The sequence below is a fragment of the Acomys minous genome (genome assembly GCF_964271855.1).
Source record: "Acomys minous genome assembly, chromosome: 13".
NCBI classification, from domain to species: Eukaryota; Metazoa; Chordata; class Mammalia; order Rodentia; family Muridae; genus Acomys; species Acomys minous.
The window spans coordinates 109,952,801-109,975,154 of NC_140495.1; the positions used below are offsets into that span (position 1 = coordinate 109,952,801).

The following is a 22,354-nucleotide window of genomic DNA, read 5'->3' on the forward strand; positions in this document are numbered from 1 at the left end:
GGAAGCCCAGGACAAGCCCCAGCCCGGGACCCAGCCCACGCACAAGCCCCATCCCCGACCCCGTACCATGAGCCGGATGGGCCGCTCTTCCTCCACGTCGATGGGGGCGTTGGTACTCTGGATCCACGTGTTGGTACACAGGTGCCGTAGCCGCACGTAGGAGTTCCTAGGTGAGGTGACACAGCCGGTGAGCGAGGGTGACACAGACCGCAGTCGCTCTCCGCTCCCTAACACCATCGTCTGCTGCTGCGCTCTCGGGCACACAGGCCTCGGTGCACCCTGAAACCAATGCTTGCCGGTGAACATGGGGCGAGAAATTCACCTGGACAAAGCCTAAGCCTAACCCCAAGAGCCTCAGGTAGGAGACAAGGGGCCGCCAGGTCGTCCATGAATTCCCAGAAATCCTGGTGGCTGACATTTGACACCCCCCACTCTACAGATGACAGACTGAATCAGGGTAGTAGAGGCAGCCACTTGGGGGCTCGTGGCCAGAAAACACGGAGGCCTGGAGGACACCGAATCGCATGTTCCCATGTGTACACAAGTGTACACAGGTCTGAGTGCATGTGTGCACTCGCGTCTGGAGGCCGGCATCGGGGCGCTTCCTCCATCACCCTCCACCTTTTATAGAGAGGCAGGGTCTCTTGTTGAGGAGGAATCCAACATGCCGCAGCGTCTAGCCAGCCCTGCTGGCCGTGGAGAGCCCCCTCCTGCTGGAGGCAGGGTTAACTCCCACCCTGGAGCTCTCAACATCCAGACTCCGGTCCCCACACGTGGACGGAAAATGCCTTGTTTGCAGAGTCACCTTCGCAACCCTGGAACCTTTCCTTTCCTTCCTTCCTTTTGTTTTGTCTGAGACAGGGTTTCTCTGTCTAGCCTTGGCCGTCCTGGACTCGCTTTGTAGACCACGGTGGCCTCGAACCCACAGGGATCCACCTGCCTCTGCCTCCCGAGTGCTGGGATTACAGGCATGCGCCACCACGCCCAGCCATTTCTTTATTCTTAAAGAGAGGTCCCCTGGAGCCCCACCTGGCTTCAAGGTCACTGTGTAGTGGAGGGTAACCCTGACCTCCTGCCTCCGTCTCCTGTGAGCTGGAATTACAGGCATGGGCCGCCTCCCTGGGTCACTCATAACTAGAAGCACTCTACCAACCGAGCTGCAGCCCCACCCTCAGGAAACATCTGGATGTGACATCCTATATTCTCAGGGTTGGTTGGGCCCCTGGAGCCAGACCTCCCCAGCCAGCGTGCGGGTCTCCAGGCTACCTGGCTACAGACACCTTATGTTGAGCACCTGGCTGGACTGGGCCAAGAGGCTGAGAAGCAACACTGTGTGACTGAGCACAGAGCAGATCTGGGTGCAGCAAACGGGGCTGCTCCTGCACAGGGCAGCGGCGAGCAGATCTCAGAACTGCAGGTCCAAGGAACCCCAGACACAAATGCCTCGGGCCGATGGCACACACCCACCGGGGCACAAAGGAGTCGGTTTTCTGCAGGGTGGTGGGGTCCAGCTCAAAGAGAGAGGCGATGTCATTGCCGTGTGGCACAGCCACCAGACGGTATTTGATCTTCTCGCCTGCGTTCCTGCGGCCTGTGCGGCTCTGGGCCCCCTGAGGAGAGAGTCCCAGCTCAGGCAAGACCCCATCCTCCGTTCAGGCCCACACACGAGAGCGACCTTTTCCCTCCATCCCACCTACTTCCCAGGTCCCCTGGCCTCCCCTCTTGTCCCCACACCGTGACCCCCACCCCTCCCCTAACCCCCCCAAACCCAGAGCCTTCCTCAGCTCCTCACCAGCGCCGCCGCTTTGGGATCTGAGGCATCACCTTTGTAGCTGGGGTTTTCCTGAACAGGGGTACAGGTGAGGGGTGGTTACTGAGCACTAAGCTAGCAGGGCACACCCCACCAAACACAGGATCATATCCAGAAGGCACTCCCCGCAAGGTGCCTACCCCAGGCCCCAAGTCCACATGACTCCCGGGAGAGCTGTACAGGGGCCCTGCGTGGCCCCCATCTTCATAAGCCCATGCGTGAGCAAGCACGCACATTGCTACCTGTGTCCCCAGCACACACAGATGCCATCAACTCTCCACACCTAACTCACCTCGGCAGCCAGATAGTTGCCTGTGGCCAGGTGTTTGAAGCGGTACAGACCGTTCCAGTGTCCTGCTCCTCCTCGGCAGGGGTCGTGGTGGACCACCTGGGGGCACGCAAAGGTGAGGTACAGAGGATGGCAACTAAACTGGAAGCCCGGACCCTGGGGGGGGGGCGCCTGTGGGGACCAAAGTGCCCAGGTCCTCCCTGACTGCTTTGCTAGAGGGACCAGATGTTCCATCCTCAGTGGGAGGGGGCGGGAAGTCCAGAGTGTGGGGCTCTGACCTCCACCTCCCAGAGCGCGTTGGAGCTGGTGGCTGAGGTGGCGGACTGGCGCAGCGTGGTTCGCAGGAACACCTGGAGCTTGCCCTTGTACTCGTCACAGGTCAGGAACTTCTCCTGCTCTGCGTGGAACAGCCGCACCACGTCTCCCTGGGGGCGGGGTTAGGAGGATGGAGACAGGCGTTCAGAGTCGTGCCTTCAGGGCCAGGGACCCTGTGCAAAGCCCAGTCCCTCAGATGCGCCCTGCAGGACAACCCCCTAAGGCCACAGGGCAGCCAGGTGCTGTGAGAACCCACTGCCTCGGCTTTCCATATCGTAACCCGCCTGGCACCTCCCTCCCTTACCTATACTGCCAAACACCCCTAATGGCCATGCCCAGGAAGGCAGGAAGGTCGCCCCGCCCCCTTCTCAGCCTCCCAGCCCCTCCCTAGCCCCTTCTGTCCAGTCACTGGAAATCACCCCAACCCACCATTTCTTTGCTCTCTGCGGTGGCTGGAAGGTAGCAGCCATGGCTCGTTCACCTCCACGCCTTAGAAAAACTGAGCCTGAATCCTGGCCCTGCCCTTTTCTTACAAGCTGAGGGGCTCAGAGAAGTTCTGTAATGGCCCTGACCCTCAGCTGCCTCTTCTATATAAAGTGGGAGCAACGGACTCCGGCAGAGCCTTATCACAGACTTGATGAAGTAGCACACTAGCTACCTCGGCAGAGAAGGGAGGTGCCCTGCCAAGAGCCACAGCCAGGGCCAAGTGGGAGAGCCCCTGCCTCAGTCCCAGGCCCCGCCCACACTTCATACTTCCTGCCCCTGCAGCTGCCACTCCACAGGTTCTCAGAGCACGGCTGTCACCCCGTGATCACCTAATGGCACTGCCTGTCTTCCTGCACAGAACCTGTCCCTAAACACCTGTCAGGCAGAGCGTAACTGGGCGAGCGAGCGAGCATCCACACAGAATGCATCAGTCCCCACAGCAGAGCCAGGGACACTGTAGCGCACAGAGGGGGTGCCTTGGCTCTCGTTTGCCTAGAATCTAACCCCAGCACTGTGATGGTCTCACCAGAAGCTGCCGCGGGAATGGCACAGAGTTGAGCCCAAGGGCCTGTTTTTATATGTGCTGCCCAAAGCCAGGCCTGGAATGCACCCCAGGGAGGTTTTGGGGAGGCCGCATGGAGTGGGCCCTGACTGATGCTTGGACAATATGACGGCGCAGGGAGTGGGGAAGCATTTGAGCAAGCCAGGTTTGTGGGGACAGCCGGGGCGTCTAAGCACAGCCTGGAAAGAGAGAGGTGAACAGCTTCTGAGCAGGGAGCAGAGTGTTACCTGCCTTGAGGTAACAGCAGACACTGACCCCTGAGGGCAGGTGGGCACACTGACCCCCTGGCAGCAGGCAGGAGCAGCCCTTCCCTGCCAAAGCTCAGGACACAACGTGGAGCCCACAGAGTCAAAGCCAGAGACAGGAAAGGATGCTCAAATGGTCTGGTCACCCTAAGGCGAGGAGGATGGGGTCAGAGGCCTCCCATGCACCCTTGCAAGGAAAGAAAATGAGGCAAGCCAAGGCAGAAAGAGACAGCTGGGACACATGGGGGGGGCATCCTAGGGGGCAGAGGAAAGATGAAGGGGCACAGGGCCAAGGCAGTCCCTTGACAGGAAGAGGAAAGGGCTGGCTGGGAACGGCTCTGAACTTACCCCCTTCAACACCTCCTCCTGGTGATCCCGGAACTGCATGAACAAGTTGATCTTCCAGCTGGTGTTGCAGTTGACAGAGTTGACCTGTGGGGACCACGCAGGCCAAGAGTGGCCAATGCTGAAGATCAAGGAGAGGAAGAGGGAAGGGGAAGGCAGCCCAGCTCCTGCTGTGGCTCGGGAGGCTTCCAGCACCCATGGTGCCAGACCCTAGCTGGGACACTGGCCAGTGGGGTGAAGACAGAGATCAAACAGTGGGAGGTAAGATGGGGAAAACACGGAGGCCCAGGATCCCCGGCAGCACCACCAGGGGCAGAGACACACGGGAGAGGGGTGCACACGCAGCCCAGGATCTGTGGCCCTCCCTCAGCCCGGGCCACGCCCCTCACCCCACTCACCTCCTTGCAGCCAGCGTTGTCACTAAGCTCATAATTGCTGGCGTGTAGAGGCTGCCCTGCATTGACAGGGTTCAGTATGACCTTGTCCCCCACGACCACCTTTTGGGGGACAGACAGGGCGAGGTGAAGCAAGTGGAACAGAAGGCCCGCCCCACCAGGACCCCCTCCCTCTGCTCTGGAGTGCGGTCCACACCGCCACCGCCGCCCAGCCCCATCCTGCCCTGGCCTCACGCTCACGTTGTCCCCGTTGCTCCGCAGCTTCCAGAAGGGCTGGATGAAGAGCCAGGAGCCCTCGTTGCCCGTGGCATCCAGCGTCACCCGCATGGCGTTTTTCTCCAGCAGGGCAGGCAGCCGCTTGTTCACGGTGAGGTACTTGTTGCTTTTCATGTGCAGAAGCTGAGGCACGGGTGGGGCGGGAGTGAGGCCACCAGGCCTGAGAGGCCAGGCCCTCGGGGAGGAGGACACTGGACCCTCGGTCACCCAGGACGTCAGACACCTTGTCAAAGGCTGATACACAGCGACACGCACAAACAGCCATAAACATGCACACGTTGTCACCGAGAGGCAGCTAGTCTCCACACTGCATGCCAGGGCAAGGTGCAGCTCAGCGGGAGATGACCGGCCGAGTGAGCACAGGCTCGTCCCGCACCTCCATAGGATGACACACAAAGTATGCATGCCTTAGCTCATGTCATCGGCTCTGCCGCCCCCTGCCGGCTCTTCCTGAGTGCTAGGATTGCAGACGCGCACCATCTGCCCAGCTTATGGGGTACCAGGGCTTAGCCCAGTGACTCGTGTACACCAGGCAAGCACCCTACCAATTAAGCCTCCACATCCCCAGGCCAAACCAGTTGCACTCAGAACCTTACAACGATCCCCGGGGGCAATGAAGGGTGAAACCTTGGGTGGATTGATAATGCCTATGGGTCCAGAAGCATCTGATTAAAGGATCATCTCATCTCCAAGAGGTATCTCTGAGGCGGCAGGGGAACTGACGTACAGATAGAATCTGCCATCCTCTTCTGGTCCCATTTAAGCCCCAAGCACACACCACACCACATGTGCAGTCTCCACTTCCTCGGAGACTTTGGTTCTGATTGAAGGGACGGTTCTGCTTCTGAAAGTGCCTGTCTGCTGTTACCGCCACGTAGCCTCCACCAATCCTGACCTAACAAGCACAATCACTGGACCGCTTTACGATTTACTGATTTTTATAAAGGTTTCCCCCTCATCTACGTATATACGCTACGTGCATGCAGTACCCACAGAGGCCAGAAGAGGGCGTTGGAACTTGAATTACAGACAGACGTAAACAGCTGGAAACCTAACTTTCGGTTTCTAGAAAAGTAGCAAGTGCTCCTGACCACTGAGCCATCTGTCCAGCGCCACTGGCTTGCTTACAAAGGAAGTACATGAGGCACAGGGAGTTAAGGAATTTGCACTTAAGGAATGGCAAAGCCGCACTCTGGGATCATAGCTGAGCTGCACATGTGCTCATGGCTCCTGAGCTAAAAACCACTCCCCTGGGCGCAGCACAGAAGCGCAGTGGGAAAGGTGGTAGCACATCATCCACTGGACATGCACACACCACAGGCACGCGCGCACGAGCACAGGGCAGGGAATGCTCCGCGCCAGGGCCTCACCTGGATCACGCTGCCGTACTTCACGCACGCACGCACACACACACGCACGCACGGCAGGGAGTGCTCCGCGCCAGGGCCTCACCTGGATCACGCTGCCGTACCTCACCACGTCACCATGCACCTTCTTGTTCTCTGTGTCGTTTTGTTTCTGCTCCATCTGGGCTGCATGCTGCAGACGCACGGGGTGGAGACGGGGCTCAGAAGCTGCTCCAGAGGGGGTGTCCCCGTGTACACACTCACCCTGGCCCCCCCAGTCTCTGGGGGCTCTTCACGGGTGGGGGCAATCCCTCCCGCTAAAGCGATGGCCTGAGACCTCAAATGCAGAAGGCAGCAGGTGGCCAGACAGTCGCCCTGGGGGGCACCTTGCAGTGGGACCCTGAGCCCGCATGCCTCTGGCACATCCAGCAACCTAAGCCTGTGTGTGCACCACCCCCACCCCGGTGCTACAGAGGCTGCTGGGGCGCCATGTGTGCCACACGATCCTCCACAAAGCGACCATGGGAGGCTCTGACTCTGTGGCTCAGGTGTGAGCCTGGTGCCACGACCCCAGCTCCCCCTCCCTCTCTAACTGCCAGGGAGAAGCCTGGGGCAGCCCCACCTGAGACCAGAGTTCAGACAGCCCCCTCCAGCCCTCCCTCCACAGCCAGGCCACAGCTACAGGGTCCCCTATTTTAGCCCCACACTCTCAGGGCTGGGGGCGGGGGCAGGGTGGGGGCTCAGAGGCATACACCTGCTTCCCACTGTCTGAGCCAGCACTGGGGCTAGCCTCGAGCTCTGATGGGAGGAAACTCAGGATGTGAAGGAGCCTGTGGCACTCACCGGGGCCAGCACCATGGCCCTGTGCACGTGACCAAGAAACCCAAGGGGGCCCGGAGACCTAAGGGCCGCCTCGGCTCCAGCCTCGTAGTATGGGCAGACTCATCTTGTCTAGGAACTCCAAGTTTCAGGTGTATAAAGCGAGGGCGGGGGGGGGGGGGGGGTTAAGCCTCGGCCCAGGGTTCTCAAGCGCCACTGCTAAGTCTGCGCACAGCTGTGTGCACATCTCATCTCTAATGGCTGAGTCATGTGTCCTGGCACAGGGTATGCCCATCTTCTAACGGGCAGGAAGGGTTTACAGCCTGCGTTCCCGCCTGCCCTGACTCACAGCCTTTTACCCTCACACATGCGCGAGGTCTCCCCTATCCCCGAGGAGCAGAGGCCAAGCCGTGCACCCCACCCAGCTCCTGGGGCACACTCGTGCACTCGTGCACACGCACCTGCAGTTTCTGGAGCAACACCACATCGGCGATCTTCTCCTTGTCCTGCTTTGTCTGCTTGGCCTTCCAGTATTGCTTCTGTGCCGAGTAGCGGTTCATGGGGCACACTTTGAAGAGGCAGTCTGAGGGGCGCGGGGGCGGGGGTGAGACCGGGGTCCAGTCAGAGCTCGGAGCTCAGGGCTCCCGGGCTGAGCCCCAATCTCCCAGCCGCTCCCAGACTCCTGCCCACTACGTGGGACAGGAAACAGCTAAAGGAACAGCAGAGACACTGCAGCTAGGGGGCTGGTGGGGGCTGGTGGGGGGGGGCAGCGAAGAACTCAGGAGTGAGCGCTTGCTGAGCAGTTAGGAGCCATGAGATGCAGATCCAGCACCCATGTATCAAATGGGCATCCGTGCCAACGCCCGTCACCCCAGCCATGCGGGGTGGGGAAACAGAAGGGTACAGGGAGAGCCTCTGCCTCAAAGGAATGGGCAGGGAGTGATAAAGGACAGATAGCACCACTTTCTGGCCTCCGTGCACGTGCAAAGGCGCACACATGTGGGCGAGCACACACACACACACACACACACACACACGCAAATAAAATTAAATCTTTTTTTTTTTCTTTTTGTTTTTCCGAGACAGGGTCTCTCTGTGTATCCTTGGCTGTCCTAGACTCGCTTTGTAGACCAGGCTGGCCTCAAACTCACAGTGATCCGCCTGCCTCTGCCTCCCGAGTGCTGGGATAAAATTAAACCTTGAGAAGGAATCTGAGCCTCCGGATTCTGCTGAGTCAGTGGGGTCTCAGAAAACAGGGTGAGGAGAGAAAGCGTCACTTGGGGGCGGGGGAAGGCAGGCATCTTTCCCCTCTAGGGAGGTTTACCAGAGGTTCTTGGCCTCTAGGACCTCACTCCAGGCCAGAAACGCATGCTGCTACTGAAATTTTCATTTTGACCAAGAAACAAAACACCTGTCACTTTCGTGAGCCCAACGTCCAAAAATATGGCTTCCTGACTTCTATTTAACCAAAGGAGGCCTCAGTGGAAAAGCCTAAAGTTTGACGGACGGGCGGGGAGAACGGCCCCCAGGGCCGATGGGCTGTGCACACTAGCAGGTGTGAGAAAGCAGTCCTGTGCACCATGGCCATCTCAGCACGGAAGGAGTCCCAGCCTGGAGGGCAGTGAGGGGTGGGGGCAGGGGACAGGAAGTCACGAGGACCAGGAGGTTTCTCCTGTATCAAGTTCTCCCTGAGGCCATGTCCCTCTCGAGGTCAGAGCTGGCTATCAGGCCCTGGGACTCTAAAGTAGATCAGATCTCCCGTCAGCCTATGGGGTGTTGAGGGGAGAAGTGTCCTGCAGGAAAGAGAAGGGGGTGCCACGCCCACATCACACCCCCAGCATGAGGGAGGCCCTACAAAGATGTGAGGGCTCTGCTTCGCCCTCAGGATGCAGCTGCAATTCTGCTTCTCCTGCTAAGGCCATCTCATCCCCAGGTCCACTGTTGTCAGGGTTGCTGTTTGCCAGGCTCTCACCCTCTAGTCAACCCATTTTTCTAAAGTTTCCATTAAATTGTGTGTGTGTGTGTGTGTGTGTGTGTGTGTGTGTGTGTGTGTGTGTGTATGTGTCAGGGCACACATGTGAGTGTCAGAGGCGGCCAGAAGAGGCTGTCAGGTCCCCTACAGCAGAGTTACAGATGGTTGCGAGCTGCCCCACTCTGGTCCTCGGCAAGACTGATGCTCCATCTCCCGGCCCCTTACCCAACTCTGAAGGCTGGCCACCATGAAAGGAACATTACATGTCACTACAGAGTCAGAACCTGTGAGCGCACAAACCATCTTCACATCCAAGAGAGGAGGAGCAGGAAGTGAGGCACCTTCCTGCCTGGAAACTCCCAGAACTTGTCAGATCCAGCCTCATGCCCCTGAAGACCCTCCCTGGGGCCCTGGCCACACTCTGCCTCTGAGGATACATAAGCAGGGTCTTTCACTGTGCAGTGGGCTTTGCCCAAAGGCAGCCGTGTCAGAACTCCAGGAGGGATCCAGAACCTTCTCAACAAACTTCAGGGCTGAAGGGAGACAGTCATCCTAAGGTGATTGACAAACACCCGAGGTCATCACAGTCATCCCAAGGTGATTGACAAACACCCGAGGTCAGAGGTCATCGCACTCATCTCAAGGTGATAAACCTCAAGCCTTCCAGGTACTGCAGGTCTCAGCAGGTTCATAAACACCCAGAACTGGGATGTGTCTCTCACTCCTGGGATATGTCTCTCAGTCCTGGGATGCGTCTCTCAGTCCTGGGATGTGTCTCTCAGTCCTGGGATGTGTCTCTCAGTCCTGGGATGCGTCTCTCAGTCCTGGGATGTGTCTCTCAGTCCTGGGATATGTCTCTCAGTCCTGGGATGCGTCTCTCAGTCCTGGGATGTGTCTCTCAGTCCTGGGATGCGTCTCTCAGTCCTGGGATGCGTCTCTCAGTCCTGGGATGTGTCTCTCAGTCCTGGGATGTGTCTCTCAGTCCTGGGATATGTCTCTCAGTCCTGGGATGTGTGTCTCTCAGTCCTGGGATGCGTCTCTCAGTCCTGGGATGTGTCTCTCAGTCCTGGGATGCGTCTCTCAGTCCTGGGATGTGTGTCTCTCAGTCCTGGGATGCGTCTCTCAGTCCTGGGATGTGTCTCTCAGTCCTGGGATGCGTCTCTCAGTCCTGGGATGTGTCTCTCACTCCTGGGATGTGTGTCTCTCAGTCCTGGGATGCGTCTCTCAGTCCTGGGATGCGTCTCTCAGTCCTGGGATGCGTCTCTCAGTCCTGGGATGTGTCTCTCAGTCCTGGGATGCGTCTCTCAGTCCTGGGATGCGTCTCTCAGTCCTGGGATGTGTCTCTCAGTCCTGGGATGCGTCTCTCAGTCTTGGGATGCGTCTCTCAGTCCTGGGATGTGTGTCTCTCAGTCTTGGGATGTGTCTCTCAGTCCTGGGATGTGTCTCTCAGTCCTGGGATGTGTGTCTCTCAGTCTTGGGATGTGTCTCTCAGTCCTGGGATGCGTCTCTCAGTCCTGGGATGTGTGTCTCTCAGTCCTGGGATGTGTGTCTCAGTCCTGGGATGCGTCTCTCAGTCCTGGGATGTGTGTCTCTCAGTCTTGGGATGTGTCTCTCAGTCCTGGGATGTGTGTCTCTCAGTCTTGGGATGTGTGTCTCAGTCCTGGGATGCGTCTCTCAGTCCTGGGATGTGTGTCTCTCAGTCTTGGGATGTGTCTCTCAGTCCTGGGATGTGTCTCTCAGTCCTGGGATGTGTGTCTCTCAGTCTTGGGATGCGTCTCTCAGTCTTGGGATGCGTCTCTCAGTCCTGGGATGTGTGTCTCTCAGTCCTGGGATGTGTGTCTCTCAGTCTTGGGATGCGTCTCTCAGTCTTGGGATGCGTCTCTCAGTCCTGGGATGTGTGTCTCTCAGTCCTGGGATGGAGCCCAGGGCCTCACCCTACCACTGAGCCACATCCTCAGCCCTTGGGGTTTGGGATAAGCATTTTTAAGTATTTATTTTATTTATATATATATATATGTGTGTGCCACATGTGGGGGTGCCTGGGAAGGCAAGAATTGGAGCACCAAGTGCTCTGATGATGGAGTTTACAGGCAATGGGTGTTGGAGACTCAACTTGGGTCTCTGCAAAGGCAGCAAGCACCATTAACCACTGAGCCATCTCCTCAGCCTTAGAATGAATACTATTTTTTTTTCCTGAGAAAAGGTCTCTCTCTGTGTGTACCCCTGGCTGTCCTGGACTCACTTTGTAGACCAGACTAGCTTCAAATTCACAGCCATCCACCTGCCTCTGCTTCCCTGAGTGCTGGGATCAAAGGCGTGCACCTCCACACCTGGCTGGAATGAGTATTTTTAAAGTGGGTAGCTAGAGGCTCAAGAGCTAAGAACACTGCTGCTCCTGCAGAGGACCTGGTGCTGATTTCCAGCATCCACACGGTGGCTCACAACCATCCGAATCTCTTGTTCCAGGGGATGCAACTCCCTCTTCTGAGTCTCATGTGTATCAGGCACACTCACAGGGCACAGACAGACGTGCAGGGAAACACATTCAAGCGTACAAAATAAAGCAAAGAAATCCTTTAAACAGAGGGGTAGCTGGGGGATCTTGGGCTTACAGGATAAAAATGGAAGGTTTACAATGGCGCGTAGCCGCTGTCAGGAGGACAGGAGCGGGAGCATATCACACAAGATGGAGCGGGAGCACATCACACAAGATGGAGCAGGAGCACATCACACAAGATGGAGCGGGACGCACACCACACAAGGTAATTCTCATCCACCTGAGCAGGCTCCAAACAGAGGCTACTGACACGTGGTGCGCGAAGCTGTGGGAAAGCATGATCTTCAAAGGCACAAGCAGCTGGCAGGGGTTGAGGAAGTGGGGTGCTCAGGCTGAGGCGCAGGCAGGGTACGGGACGGAGCATTGGGACCAAGTGGCAGTGCGGGTGAAAGCGTGGTGTTCTCTTCCTGTCACTGGAAGGTGCCACTACAGGGCTGGTGTCCTGAGTGCATCTCACAACGGGATAAAAGCCTCTGCTTGGGGCTGGAGAGATGGCTCAGAGGTTAAGAGCACTGACTGCTCTTCCAGAGGTCCTGAGTTCAAGTCCCGGCAACTACATGGTGGCTCACAACCATCTACATTGTGATCTGATGCCCTCTTCTGGTGAGCAGGTGCACATAATAATATACATTGTACATATAATAATATTCTGTCTCAAGGGCAGAAATGAAAAGATGAAAAACAGCTCATGGGACCCCAGAGGGTACCTCCAAACAAGTCACCTTGGAAAAGCTGCAGGTAGCACTGTTACTGCCCAGCCTGCTCCTTGTAGCATACCATTCTGAGGGAGGGAGGGAGGGAGGGAGGGAGGGAGGGAGGGAGGGAAGGAGGGAGGCAGGAAAATGCTGAAGCTGTGCACAGTGATGCATGGTTGTGATATGAGCAGTTGGTAGGCTGAGGCAGGAGGATTGCTACACAATGAGTTCAAGACCAGCCAGGGAAACAGAACTAGGCCTTGTCTCAAAACATGCAGACGCACATGCGCGCGCGCGCGCGCGCGCGCGCGCACACACACACACACACACACACACACACACACAAAGACAGACAGAGAGAAAGACACTGAGACAGAGACAGACAGGCAGACAGGCAGAGATCGATTTCCTGACCCTCACCGCACACACAACATGGATGTGCCTTGAGGACACCACGCCAGGCGCCACAGGACACACAAGGACACACTGAAGTTCCCAACTGGACAGAGTCATGGACACTACAAGCAAAACAGGGAGGAGGGTGACAGCTGCCTAACAAGGCACTGGCTGCGCAGTGGCGTGCAAACGCCACAGAACTAAATGCTTGATGTATGGTGAAGAGACAGTGGGGCCTGGCGGCGGCTCGGGCCTCTAACCTGGGAAGTGAAAACAGAAGGATCGGGAGTTCAAAGCCAACCTAGATCTCTCAGCACACGTGCAAACACACACACAGAGTGTATCTTTTCTTCTTTAAAAGATGTGTTTTACCTTTAATGGTGTGTGTAGATATATGTGCATGAGGGCAGGTGTCCACAGAGGCTAGGAGAGGTGCAGGTTCCTGAAGCTGAAATTACAGGCCGAGAGAGCAGCCCAATGTGGGTGCTGGAAAGCAAAATCCTCTGGAAGAGCAGCCGGAGCTCTTAACTGCTAAGCCATCTCTCCAGCCCCAGCCAGGGAAAACTATTGTTGTTAAGCATATTTTACCACAGTTAAAACATAAGTGACTTTTTCTTTTCTTTTCTTTTTTTTTTTTTTAGTTTCGAGACAAGGTTTCTCTGTGTAGCCTTGGCCATCCTGGACTCACTTTGTAGACCAGGCTGGCCTTGAACTCACAGGGATCCGCCTGCCTCTGCCTCCCGAGTGCTGGGATTAAAGGCGTGCGCCACCACCACCACCGCCCAGCTAAGTGACTTCTTTTAAATAATTAAAACTATGGAATTTTACAAACACTAATATTCACACCATTTCCCAAGAAATGGAACAACAACAACAACAAAAAATTAATGAAAGAAAAGAGAGGCTGGAGAGAAGGCTCAGCAGCTAAGCGCACCGGCTGCTCTAGCAGAGGACCTGAGTTCTATCCTTAGCACCCACGTGGCAGCTCACGACCGCCCGTAACTCCAGTTCTAGACGATCCAACGCCCTCTTCTGGCCTCCATGGGGACTGCACACACGCACTGCACAGACACGCAGGCGGACCCCAAAACAAACAAAAAACAAAAACCCTACAGACAGAAATAAATCTAGCTGTGGTATACTCCCCAAATCCAGCACTTTGTAGACAGAGAGAGGGCCATGGATCTCTGTGAGTTTGTTTTATTTTGTTTTGTCTTTTTGGTTTTTTGAGACAGGGTTCCTCTCTGTAGCCCTTGGCTGTCCCAGACTCGCTTTGTAAACCAGGCTGGCCTGGAACTCAACCTGCCTCTGCTTCCCCGAGCGCTGGGGTAACAGGTGTGCGCCACCATGCCCAGTAGATCTCTTTGAGTTAAAGCCAACCTGGTGTACGTAAAAAGTTCCAGGCAAGCCAGGAGGAGTACACAGTGAGACTGTCTCAAAAAAAATTAAGTAAATAAGGCAATACTACTAATAATAAAATAGAGACTGAACTTTTAGGAATTGAACCCAGGCAAGCGCTATCCAGCTGTGGGCCTCTGGGGAATGGCTCAGTGAGAAAGCGCTGCCACACCGTGAGAGGACCCAGTTCAGTCCTCAGCACCGGCCATTGGACGGAGCAGCAGATGCCTGTAATGCCAGCTGTGGGGAGGAGGAGACGGCATGAGCCCTGGAGATGTGCTGGCCAGCCAGACTAGCCAAACTGATCACCCCCCAGAGCCAGTGAGAAACCCTGTCTCAAAAAAAACAAGGAAGCAGAGGCAAGTGGATCACTGTGAGTTCGAGGCCAGCCTGGTCTACAAAGCGAGTCCAGGGCAGCCACAGCTACACAGAGAAACCCTGTCTCAAAAAAAAAAAAAAAAAAAAAAAACCAAGGAGGAGAGGAAGGAAAACACCCAGTACTGGCCTCTGGCCTCCCCAGATGCGTGCACACACAGACACTTTTAAATGCTCAACCTCACTAGAGATCTGAAACACAAATTAGAGCCCAGTAAGGATTAGGCTCGTAGCCACTACACACACACACACACCAGTAAGTAGCCTCTGCGCACGGTGTGCTGGAGATGGGTCTGTGTGGAGGCTTCCAGGGGTCAACAGAAACCTGACTTCCACAAGCTGCCTGTAATGGACAGCATACAGCACCACACAGCCACGCTGCAGGAGTGCGCCCTCTCCTGGTGGGGTGAAGAAACCACATGCCTAGAGCCCAGCAACTGAGGCACCCCAGGCAACCAGACAGGATCTCAGCACCAGGGAAGCAGAGGGTGGAAGACTGCAAGGTCCAGGCCAGCGGTGAGCGGTGAGCGGTGAGCAGTGAGCGGCTCCTCTCCCATGCACTGACTCCATGGGCTGCAAAGGTGGTCGCCCCAAGAGGAAAGGTCCAGATCATTTCACAAGATAGCAGAGCGTTCTTCCCAGCCAGCAAATCCCTTCGTGGGAGCCAGAGAAACCCTCGCACACGAGCCAGGGGCACATGTACGGGAACTGAGCACAGCAGCCATCAGCAGGCGAGACAGTGAGGGGATCTGCAGTGGAGTCCCACAGGGCAATTAGGCTGCAGGCACACGTGGCAGGGGTAAATCTCACAGGACAGCGGCGGGAGACAATGGGGTCTGCACAGAGGGCACCTTCTAATACAGCTCAAAACTGCCCGCTGTGTCCCTGGCTCTGTCCCTAGGCCAGACTGGCAGCAAGCATTATAAACCAGGGCCCTGTATGACAGAAGCAGTGTGTGTGTGTGTGTGTGTGTGTGTGTGTGTGTGTGTGTCTGTGTGTGTCTGTGTATGTGTCTATATGTCTGTGTGTATCTGTGTGTATGTCTGTATATCTGTGCGTCTGTGTATGTGTGTCTATGTGTGTGTGTGTGTGTGTGTGTGTGTGTGTATTTGTATGTCTGTGTGTATGTCTATATGTATGTCTCTGTGACTGTGTATGTGTCTGTGTCTGTATGTCTGTGTGTCTCTGTGTGTGTGTGTCTATGTGTGTCTGTGTGTGTCTGTGTGTATCTGTATGTCTCTGTGACTGTGTATGTGTCTGTGTCTGTATGTCTGTGTGTCTCTGTGTGTGTGTGTCTATGTGTGTCTGTGTGTGTCTGTGTGTATCTGTATGTCTCTGTGACTGTGTATGTGTCTGTGTCTGTATGTCTGTGTGTCTCTGTGTGTGTATGTCTATGTGTGTCTGTGTGTGTATGTGTGTATCTGTATGTCTCTGTGTCTGTGTGTGTGTCTGTGTCTGTATGTCTGTGTGTCTGTGTGTGTGTCTGGGTGTCTGGGTGTATCTGTTTTCACGTGTGTGTGTTTTCGCCCATGTGACAGCTAGAAGCTAATTTCCAGTGTCTTCCTTGATCACTCTCCTTTTTGGTTTGTGTTTCGTTTGTTTGTTTGTTTGTTTTTTGAGACTGGGTCTCACTATGTAGCTCCAGCTGGTCTGGAATTTGCTACTTAGACATGGAAATCGGAGATCCGCCTACTTCTGCCTTCAGAGTGCTGGGATGACAGGCTCGTGGAACCCATGGCCCATTAGAATTATAGACATAGGTCACCTCACCTGGCTTCAAAGTATGTTTGTTTGTTTGTTTGTTTGTTTTTCCGATCCTGGGGATTGAGCCATGGCTCCCAGCATACCAAGCAAGCTCACTACCACTGCACGAGCCACCAGCTCCAAGGAGGCTGGAGAGCGCTCTGGAAGGGCAGGGGTCGCGTCCTGGGGAGGGGCACCCCGCTATGTAAGCAGAGGAAGGCCACCTTATGTTCCTCCCCCCACAAGTCTGAGCAAATAAGCTGACCTGACCCACTAGTCCAGGTGTATGAGCCTGAAGGTATGCACTCAGGCCTTCCCGAGCTGCCCCTGAAGCAAGTCCTCTCATACTGGTGTCCCCAGGCCTCACGGGAGGGGGAGGACGGAGGGAGGGAAAGGGCTGAGGAAGCCCAGGCCACAGCATCAATACCCAGAGCAAAGAGCAGCCATCAGGGGGCTGGGCTGGCGTGGGGCACCACTAGCAGACTGGGCCTCCCAGGGCCTTGCCAAGTCTGGAAAAAATTCCCCAAACAAGCTGAGGCTTGGGGTGATGCAAACGGTGGACACGGAGCTGAAACAGCTCACAGGGAGCCAAAGCAGACTGCGGAGGGCCCAAGGGCCTTAACTGGTGCAGCCTGGAGGACCTAGGCGGCAGAGGGGCTGGCGGCTGAAAGGGCACGGACAGTAGGCTGTGGAAACCTCGGCAATGGGCCGGGCTCAACCCAATATGGGAGGGCACACGCCTGGGGATCCCAGAACAAAGTGTGAAGGCAACCTGACAACTTCACAGTGTCTGCCACTAGGGCCCCAAGGTGCTATGGGAAACAATGAAGGGCAGGCCTCAGGCGGGAGGGAGGCGCTCGCCTAAGCTTTAATCACTCTGAAGATGTTGGAGTCCTGAGTCACATCCCAAGTTCTAATGTTCCAACGTGCACCTGCCAGGCAGGAAGGAAAGCTGCAGAGAACAGCTCCTGACCAAGGGGAGCCTGGAAGGGAGTCCGGTACCCCAAAGCCTCCAGGAGGCGGGGCCGGGGCCCTGTCACACTTCGCTGAGCCACTTAGGCCGCGAGGATCTCCAGGGGTCCTTGTACCCAGGCCTTGGGAAACCACAAAGGCGTGGGAAGAATGCAAGAAGTCAAAGGAATATTTGTTCTTCTAAGTGGCTTTTTTGTTGTCAAAAATTGGCCTCAAACTGTCCAGTGGAAGCCAAGGCCATATCTGCGTCTTCCACACCCACCTCCCTGTCACCCCATGAGGCTGACTGAACACATCTCTGTCCACACAACCCCCTCCCTGAGCTGGAAGCAGCCAGGGGTCCCAGGGGACCTTTGCTTCCCTCTGCCCCCTCCCACCTTCCTCTCCCTCTTTTCCTTCCTTCCCCCACCCCCCCCCCAACTCCCAACCCCCAACCAAACAGCCAGGAGGCAGAGAGTTGCCACTAAAACAAGAAAGACAAAAGCCAGACTAACATCCTACCCCAGCAGAGGCAGCCCTCTGGTGAGGGACACATATGACAAACAGGAATGGTGGCCTGGAGAGCAGGTGACAGAGCTCAACTCGCCAGCCTGGAAAGTGGCATTCCATCTCCAGACCAGGAAGAAGCTGTCCTCAGACCACCCACCCCCAACACACACACACACACACACACACACACACACACACGCATGCACATGTGTACACACACACAGCAGTGAAAATATCAGCACTTGGGAGCTGGAGGCATCAGATGATCAAAACCATCTTGGCTGCGCGGTTAAGTCTGAACTCACGCAGGGTTCGCAAGAGAAAAAGAAGAAGCAGATTACACAGAACACAGAGCATGCCGGACTCAAGCGATGGATCTGGGGCCAAGGAGTCAGGGAACCACAGGAAAGGCAGGACGGCTGACTGACACTGAGAAGAGTGAGGTATAGTGTGAGGTGGGAGCAAGCAGGGCAGGGGTGAGGGGTGGCTAGTCACTATGGGTTGGATGGAAAAGGGGGTGTGGAGCAATGTAGAAATGGGGTGAGAGGCCACAGAGCCAGAGGAGGGGGCAGAGGAAGGCTGATGGTGCTGAGAAGGGCTCAGGCCTGAGGTCACTCCCACACAGCGGCTGAGGGCGCACCTCAACCTACGGCATCCCCTCAGACAAACCTCCCACTCAGCAAGCAGTCCATGGTGGAGGCTTGAAGGGAGAGGAGCTGATGTGAGGCCCTCTGCAGGCCAGGACCCCCCAGCAGCAAGCGGCCACGGATGCCATGGATGCAGTCGGCCTGTCTTAGCCCCACCCCTGCCCAGCATTTAGGTTGCTGGCATCTCCCACTCGCCTGCCTGCCCCCCCCCCCGAAAGAGCAGCCGCCACCACACTGCAGACCTGGTGGCGTCCCAGTCCCACCGCGCCCAGACTCCAGCTGTCTAGTGCATGTCAGCCTCGGCCCTCGTAGGTAATCCTCTGCTTGGCCCAACAACGGACAGGCCACCCCTGCATCCAGCCCTGCCTCTGCCAGGGCCACGGAGCCCACCACCAAGGACAGCAACACTTGACCAGGTCACAGGACATAGCCGTGCCCACACACACAGCCAGAGGCAAACAGATTTATAGAGTTAAAAGGTTCAGTCTCTTCACCTCACACATAGGGAGACTGAGGCAGAGGGAAGGACTCTCCTTGGGCTTCTTGAGGCCTGAGTGATTATCTTTCCTGGCTTTATTCCAGAAAGAAAAAAGAACGAGAGAGAGAGAGAGAGAGAGAGAGAGAGAGAGAGAGAGAGAGAGATCCAGACAAAGAAAGTGCTGTGAGCAGCAGGGATCTCAGGGGAACATGGGCCTCTGGCCAGAAGTGGGTGTGCCAGGTGCCAGGGAATGGGGTGTGGCTTGGAAGGAAAGCAGAAACGTGCCATGCCAAGACAATGCAGTATGGCCTAGGTCCACGCAGACTGCAGAGGGTGGTCCCAGGCCGACCCAGGTCCAGGGCCCTGTAGCCCGAGAAGGATGCTCGCAGCTGGTGAGGAGGGCTTACCTCGGAACTTCTTCGGGGGGTTGTCCAGGTCCCCAGCTGCAGGCTCCACCACACAGCGGTCATCCACCAGCCTAGGGGACAGAGCAGCCAGTTAGGGGAGAGAAGACTCCTTGGAGCAGGGAACTCTGGGGTACCCAGGGCGATCCCTGGAACTTCTACCATACGTGGGACCTGCCATGGTCATTGTCTTGGTACTGCCATTTAAAGACATCATCTCTAAAGCTCGGCCACCTGCAGCTCACATCATGCAGAGTTAACTCCTGAGACCCTGCTGCCTGGGCAGGACGGACAGAGAGAAGGAGACAAGAATCAAATGCAATGGAAGGTGGGAACCACAGAGGGAGAGAGGGCTGGAGGGAGGGTTAGCGCATGGAGACGGGGCTGGAGGCAAGTAAGATACAGAGAAAGTGACAATGAGAAGCAAATCTGATGAGAGACTTCAGACAGACAGACAGGCAGAGAGACAGACAGACAGGATAATAAAGCTCATGCTTCCTGGACTCAGCCAGGACCCACACTACGATCTGAAATGTCCTCTTGCAGCCATTGCTGGGGACTTAATCCTGCGTCTCTGGAGGCATCAGTCCTCGCGCCCATCCTCACCTACCCATCCATCCATGTAGTCACCTGCACGTACATCCACCCAGGAATCAACCAATCCATCATCTCTACAAGCACCTCCCCAGCCATGCATCCCCGCACCCCCCCAGCCATGCATCCCCGCACCTCCCCAGCCATGCATCCCCGCACCTCCCCAGCCACGCATCCACGCACCTCCCCAGCCATGCATCCCCGCACCTCCCCAGCCATGCATCCCCGCACCTCCCCAGCCATGCATCCCCGCACCTCCCCAGCCACGCATCCACGCACCTCCCCAGCCACGCATCCCCGCACCTCCCCAGCCACGCATCCCCGCACCTCCCCAGCCACGCATCCCCGCACCCCCCCAGCCACGCATCCCCGCACCTCCCCAGCCACGCATCCCCGCACCCCCCCAGCCATGCATCCCCGCACCTCCCCAGCCACGCATCCCCGCACCTCCCCAGCCACGCATCCACGCACCTCCCCAGCCACGCCTCCACGCACCTCCCCAGCCACGCATCCCCGCACCTCCCCAGCCATGCATCCCCGCACCTCCCCAGCCACGCATCCACGCACCTCCCCAGCCACGCATCCCCGCACCTCCCCAGCCACGCCTCCACGCACCTCCCTAGCCACGCATCCCCGCACCTCCCCAGCCACGCCTCCACGCACCTCCCCAGCCACGCCCCCACGCACCTCCCCAGCCACGCCTCCACGCACCTCCCCAGCCACGCCTCCACGCACCTCCCCGGCCGTGCATCCACGCACCTCCCCAGCCACGCCTCCACGCACCTCCCCAGCCACGCCTCCACGCACCTCCCCGGCCGTGCATCCACGCACCTCCCCAGCCACGCCTCCACGCACCTCCCCAGCCACGCCTCCACGCACCTCCCCAGCCACGCCTCCATGCACCTCCCCAGCCACGCCTCCATGCACCTCCCCAGCCATGCATCCATGCACCTCCCAGCCATGCATCCATGCACCTCCCTAGCCATGCATCCATGTATCTCCCCAGCCACGCATCCAGACATCTACTCATATACCCAGCCACCCTGGGAGTTCTTTTTCTCCATCCTTTATCCCCCGGTTTCACTTCCTAACACTAGATATGAGAGATTCAAGGATACAGGGGAGAGAGAAATTGGGGAAATCCCTGAATTTAATAATCTAATTTCTTTCCTTTGGTTTATTCTTTTACCACAGCTACTAACAAACCACAACCAACTCCCTAAATGACCCCACTTCTCAGGGCCCTAGCATTTATTTGTTTATTTATTTATTTTTGGTTTTGTCTTTTGAGACAGGGTTTCTTTGTGTAACCTTGGCTGTCCTGAACTTTGTAGACCAGGCTAGCCTCGAACTCACAGAGATCCACCTGCCTCTGCGTGCCTCCCAACAAGACAGGGTTTCTCTGTGTAGCCTTGGCTGTCCTGGCCTCACTCTGTAGACCAGGCTGGCCTCGAACTCACAGAGATCCGCCTGCCTCTGCCTAGGATTACAGGCGTGTGCCACCACACCAGGCGTCAACTTTCTTCTTACGCAATCCAGGGGTTGTATGCCTGTCCAGGGGTGACAGCACTCACGGCGACTGGACGGTCTATGAACAATCACCAGTCAAGAAAATGCCACACAGCCTTGCCTAAAGGCCAGAATGCTGGGAGCATCTTCTCAGTTAAGATGCCGTCTTCCCACAGAGCTGGTCTCAAGCTGACGGAAACCAGGTGGCACACCTGCATTCTCCACCCTCTTCTCCACGCAGCACACTTCCCCGCCCCGTGGGCATCTCTCCTGTTCCCACAACCCCAGCTACCCCCCTACTTCAGCCCTTGGGACTCCATCTCCTCCAATTTGGCCCCCCAGTGTGCTCCATATGGAATCTGCACATTGCGGCCCTGTGTCCTTAAGGGTACTCAAAAAACCAACACAGGAGCTTCATTCCAGCTTCCGGCAAGAGCCCCGCCCCTCACCCGCACACCTTCGTGAGTGGGGCAAAAGTAAGACATCTTTATTGTCATGTTGGACTTCTGTCCCGAGTCCCCACCAAAACTTCAGAACCACAGAAATGGGGGAGGGGGAGCCGTTCCTATCCCCCCCCCCACTCCACCTGCATTTATGTTAATGAGATGACTTTCAGAAAGCCCCTAAGGGTGTATATGGGAAACTGTCTTGGGTTCCAGATGGAAACTGTAGCCCTGGCTTCCTCGCCTGTCCCTGGTGAGGGAGGGGGGTCTGGAGGATGACGGTGGCCAATCAGTGATATCATCAGCCACACAGTGAATGGGCCAACAGAAAAGGACTGTTAGTGACCGCACAGGTGGCGGGAGGCTGGTGTGGCCCACAGCCGGCCACAGCATCTTCTTCACCCTACGCCGCACCTCGCCTTATGAGCCCCTCCTCACTGGCTGATCTGAAGTGCGCTCTTGTTTGTTTTCTGACGTGGGGGTCACAGCCCTGGCTTGCACAGGTGCGGAAACCAGAGGGTAACCTGCCAGGGCTGTTTCTCTCCTTCTACCTTGTAGGTCCCAAAGATGGAGCTCACGTCACCAGGCTCGGTAGCAGGGGCCATTACCTTCTGAGCTATCTTGTCACCCCTGTAGCCGTGTTTGTTTGTTTACGTGTGTGTGTGTGTGTGCGCTCGCGCGCGCGCGTGTGTGTGTGTGTGTGTGTGTGTGTGTGTATGTATGTGTGAGTATGTGTGTGTGTGTGGGTGTGGGTGTGTGGATGTGTGTGTGGATTTGTGTGTGGGTGTGTATGT

At 56.6% G+C, this 22,354-nt stretch overlaps 1 protein-coding gene across 1 annotated transcript in view; it reads right to left on the reverse strand.

The window, feature by feature from the left end:
• ITPR3 (inositol 1,4,5-trisphosphate receptor type 3) overlaps positions 1-22,354 on the reverse strand; it is a 68,578-nt gene that overhangs the window by 31,816 nt on the left and 14,408 nt on the right. Inside the window, exons 2-12 of the mRNA XM_084753705.1 lie at positions 19,018-19,088; positions 7,350-7,471; positions 6,176-6,262; positions 4,688-4,846; positions 4,451-4,549; positions 4,056-4,139; positions 2,378-2,524; positions 2,103-2,198; positions 1,793-1,843; positions 1,468-1,610; positions 67-166 (exon numbers count right to left, since the gene is read on the reverse strand). Of these exons, the coding sequence (XP_084609831.1) occupies positions 67-166; positions 1,468-1,610; positions 1,793-1,843; positions 2,103-2,198; positions 2,378-2,524; positions 4,056-4,139; positions 4,451-4,549; positions 4,688-4,846; positions 6,176-6,262; positions 7,350-7,471; positions 19,018-19,088 (1,159 nt within the window). The remainder of the gene's footprint in view (positions 1-66; positions 167-1,467; positions 1,611-1,792; positions 1,844-2,102; positions 2,199-2,377; positions 2,525-4,055; positions 4,140-4,450; positions 4,550-4,687; positions 4,847-6,175; positions 6,263-7,349; positions 7,472-19,017; positions 19,089-22,354) is intronic.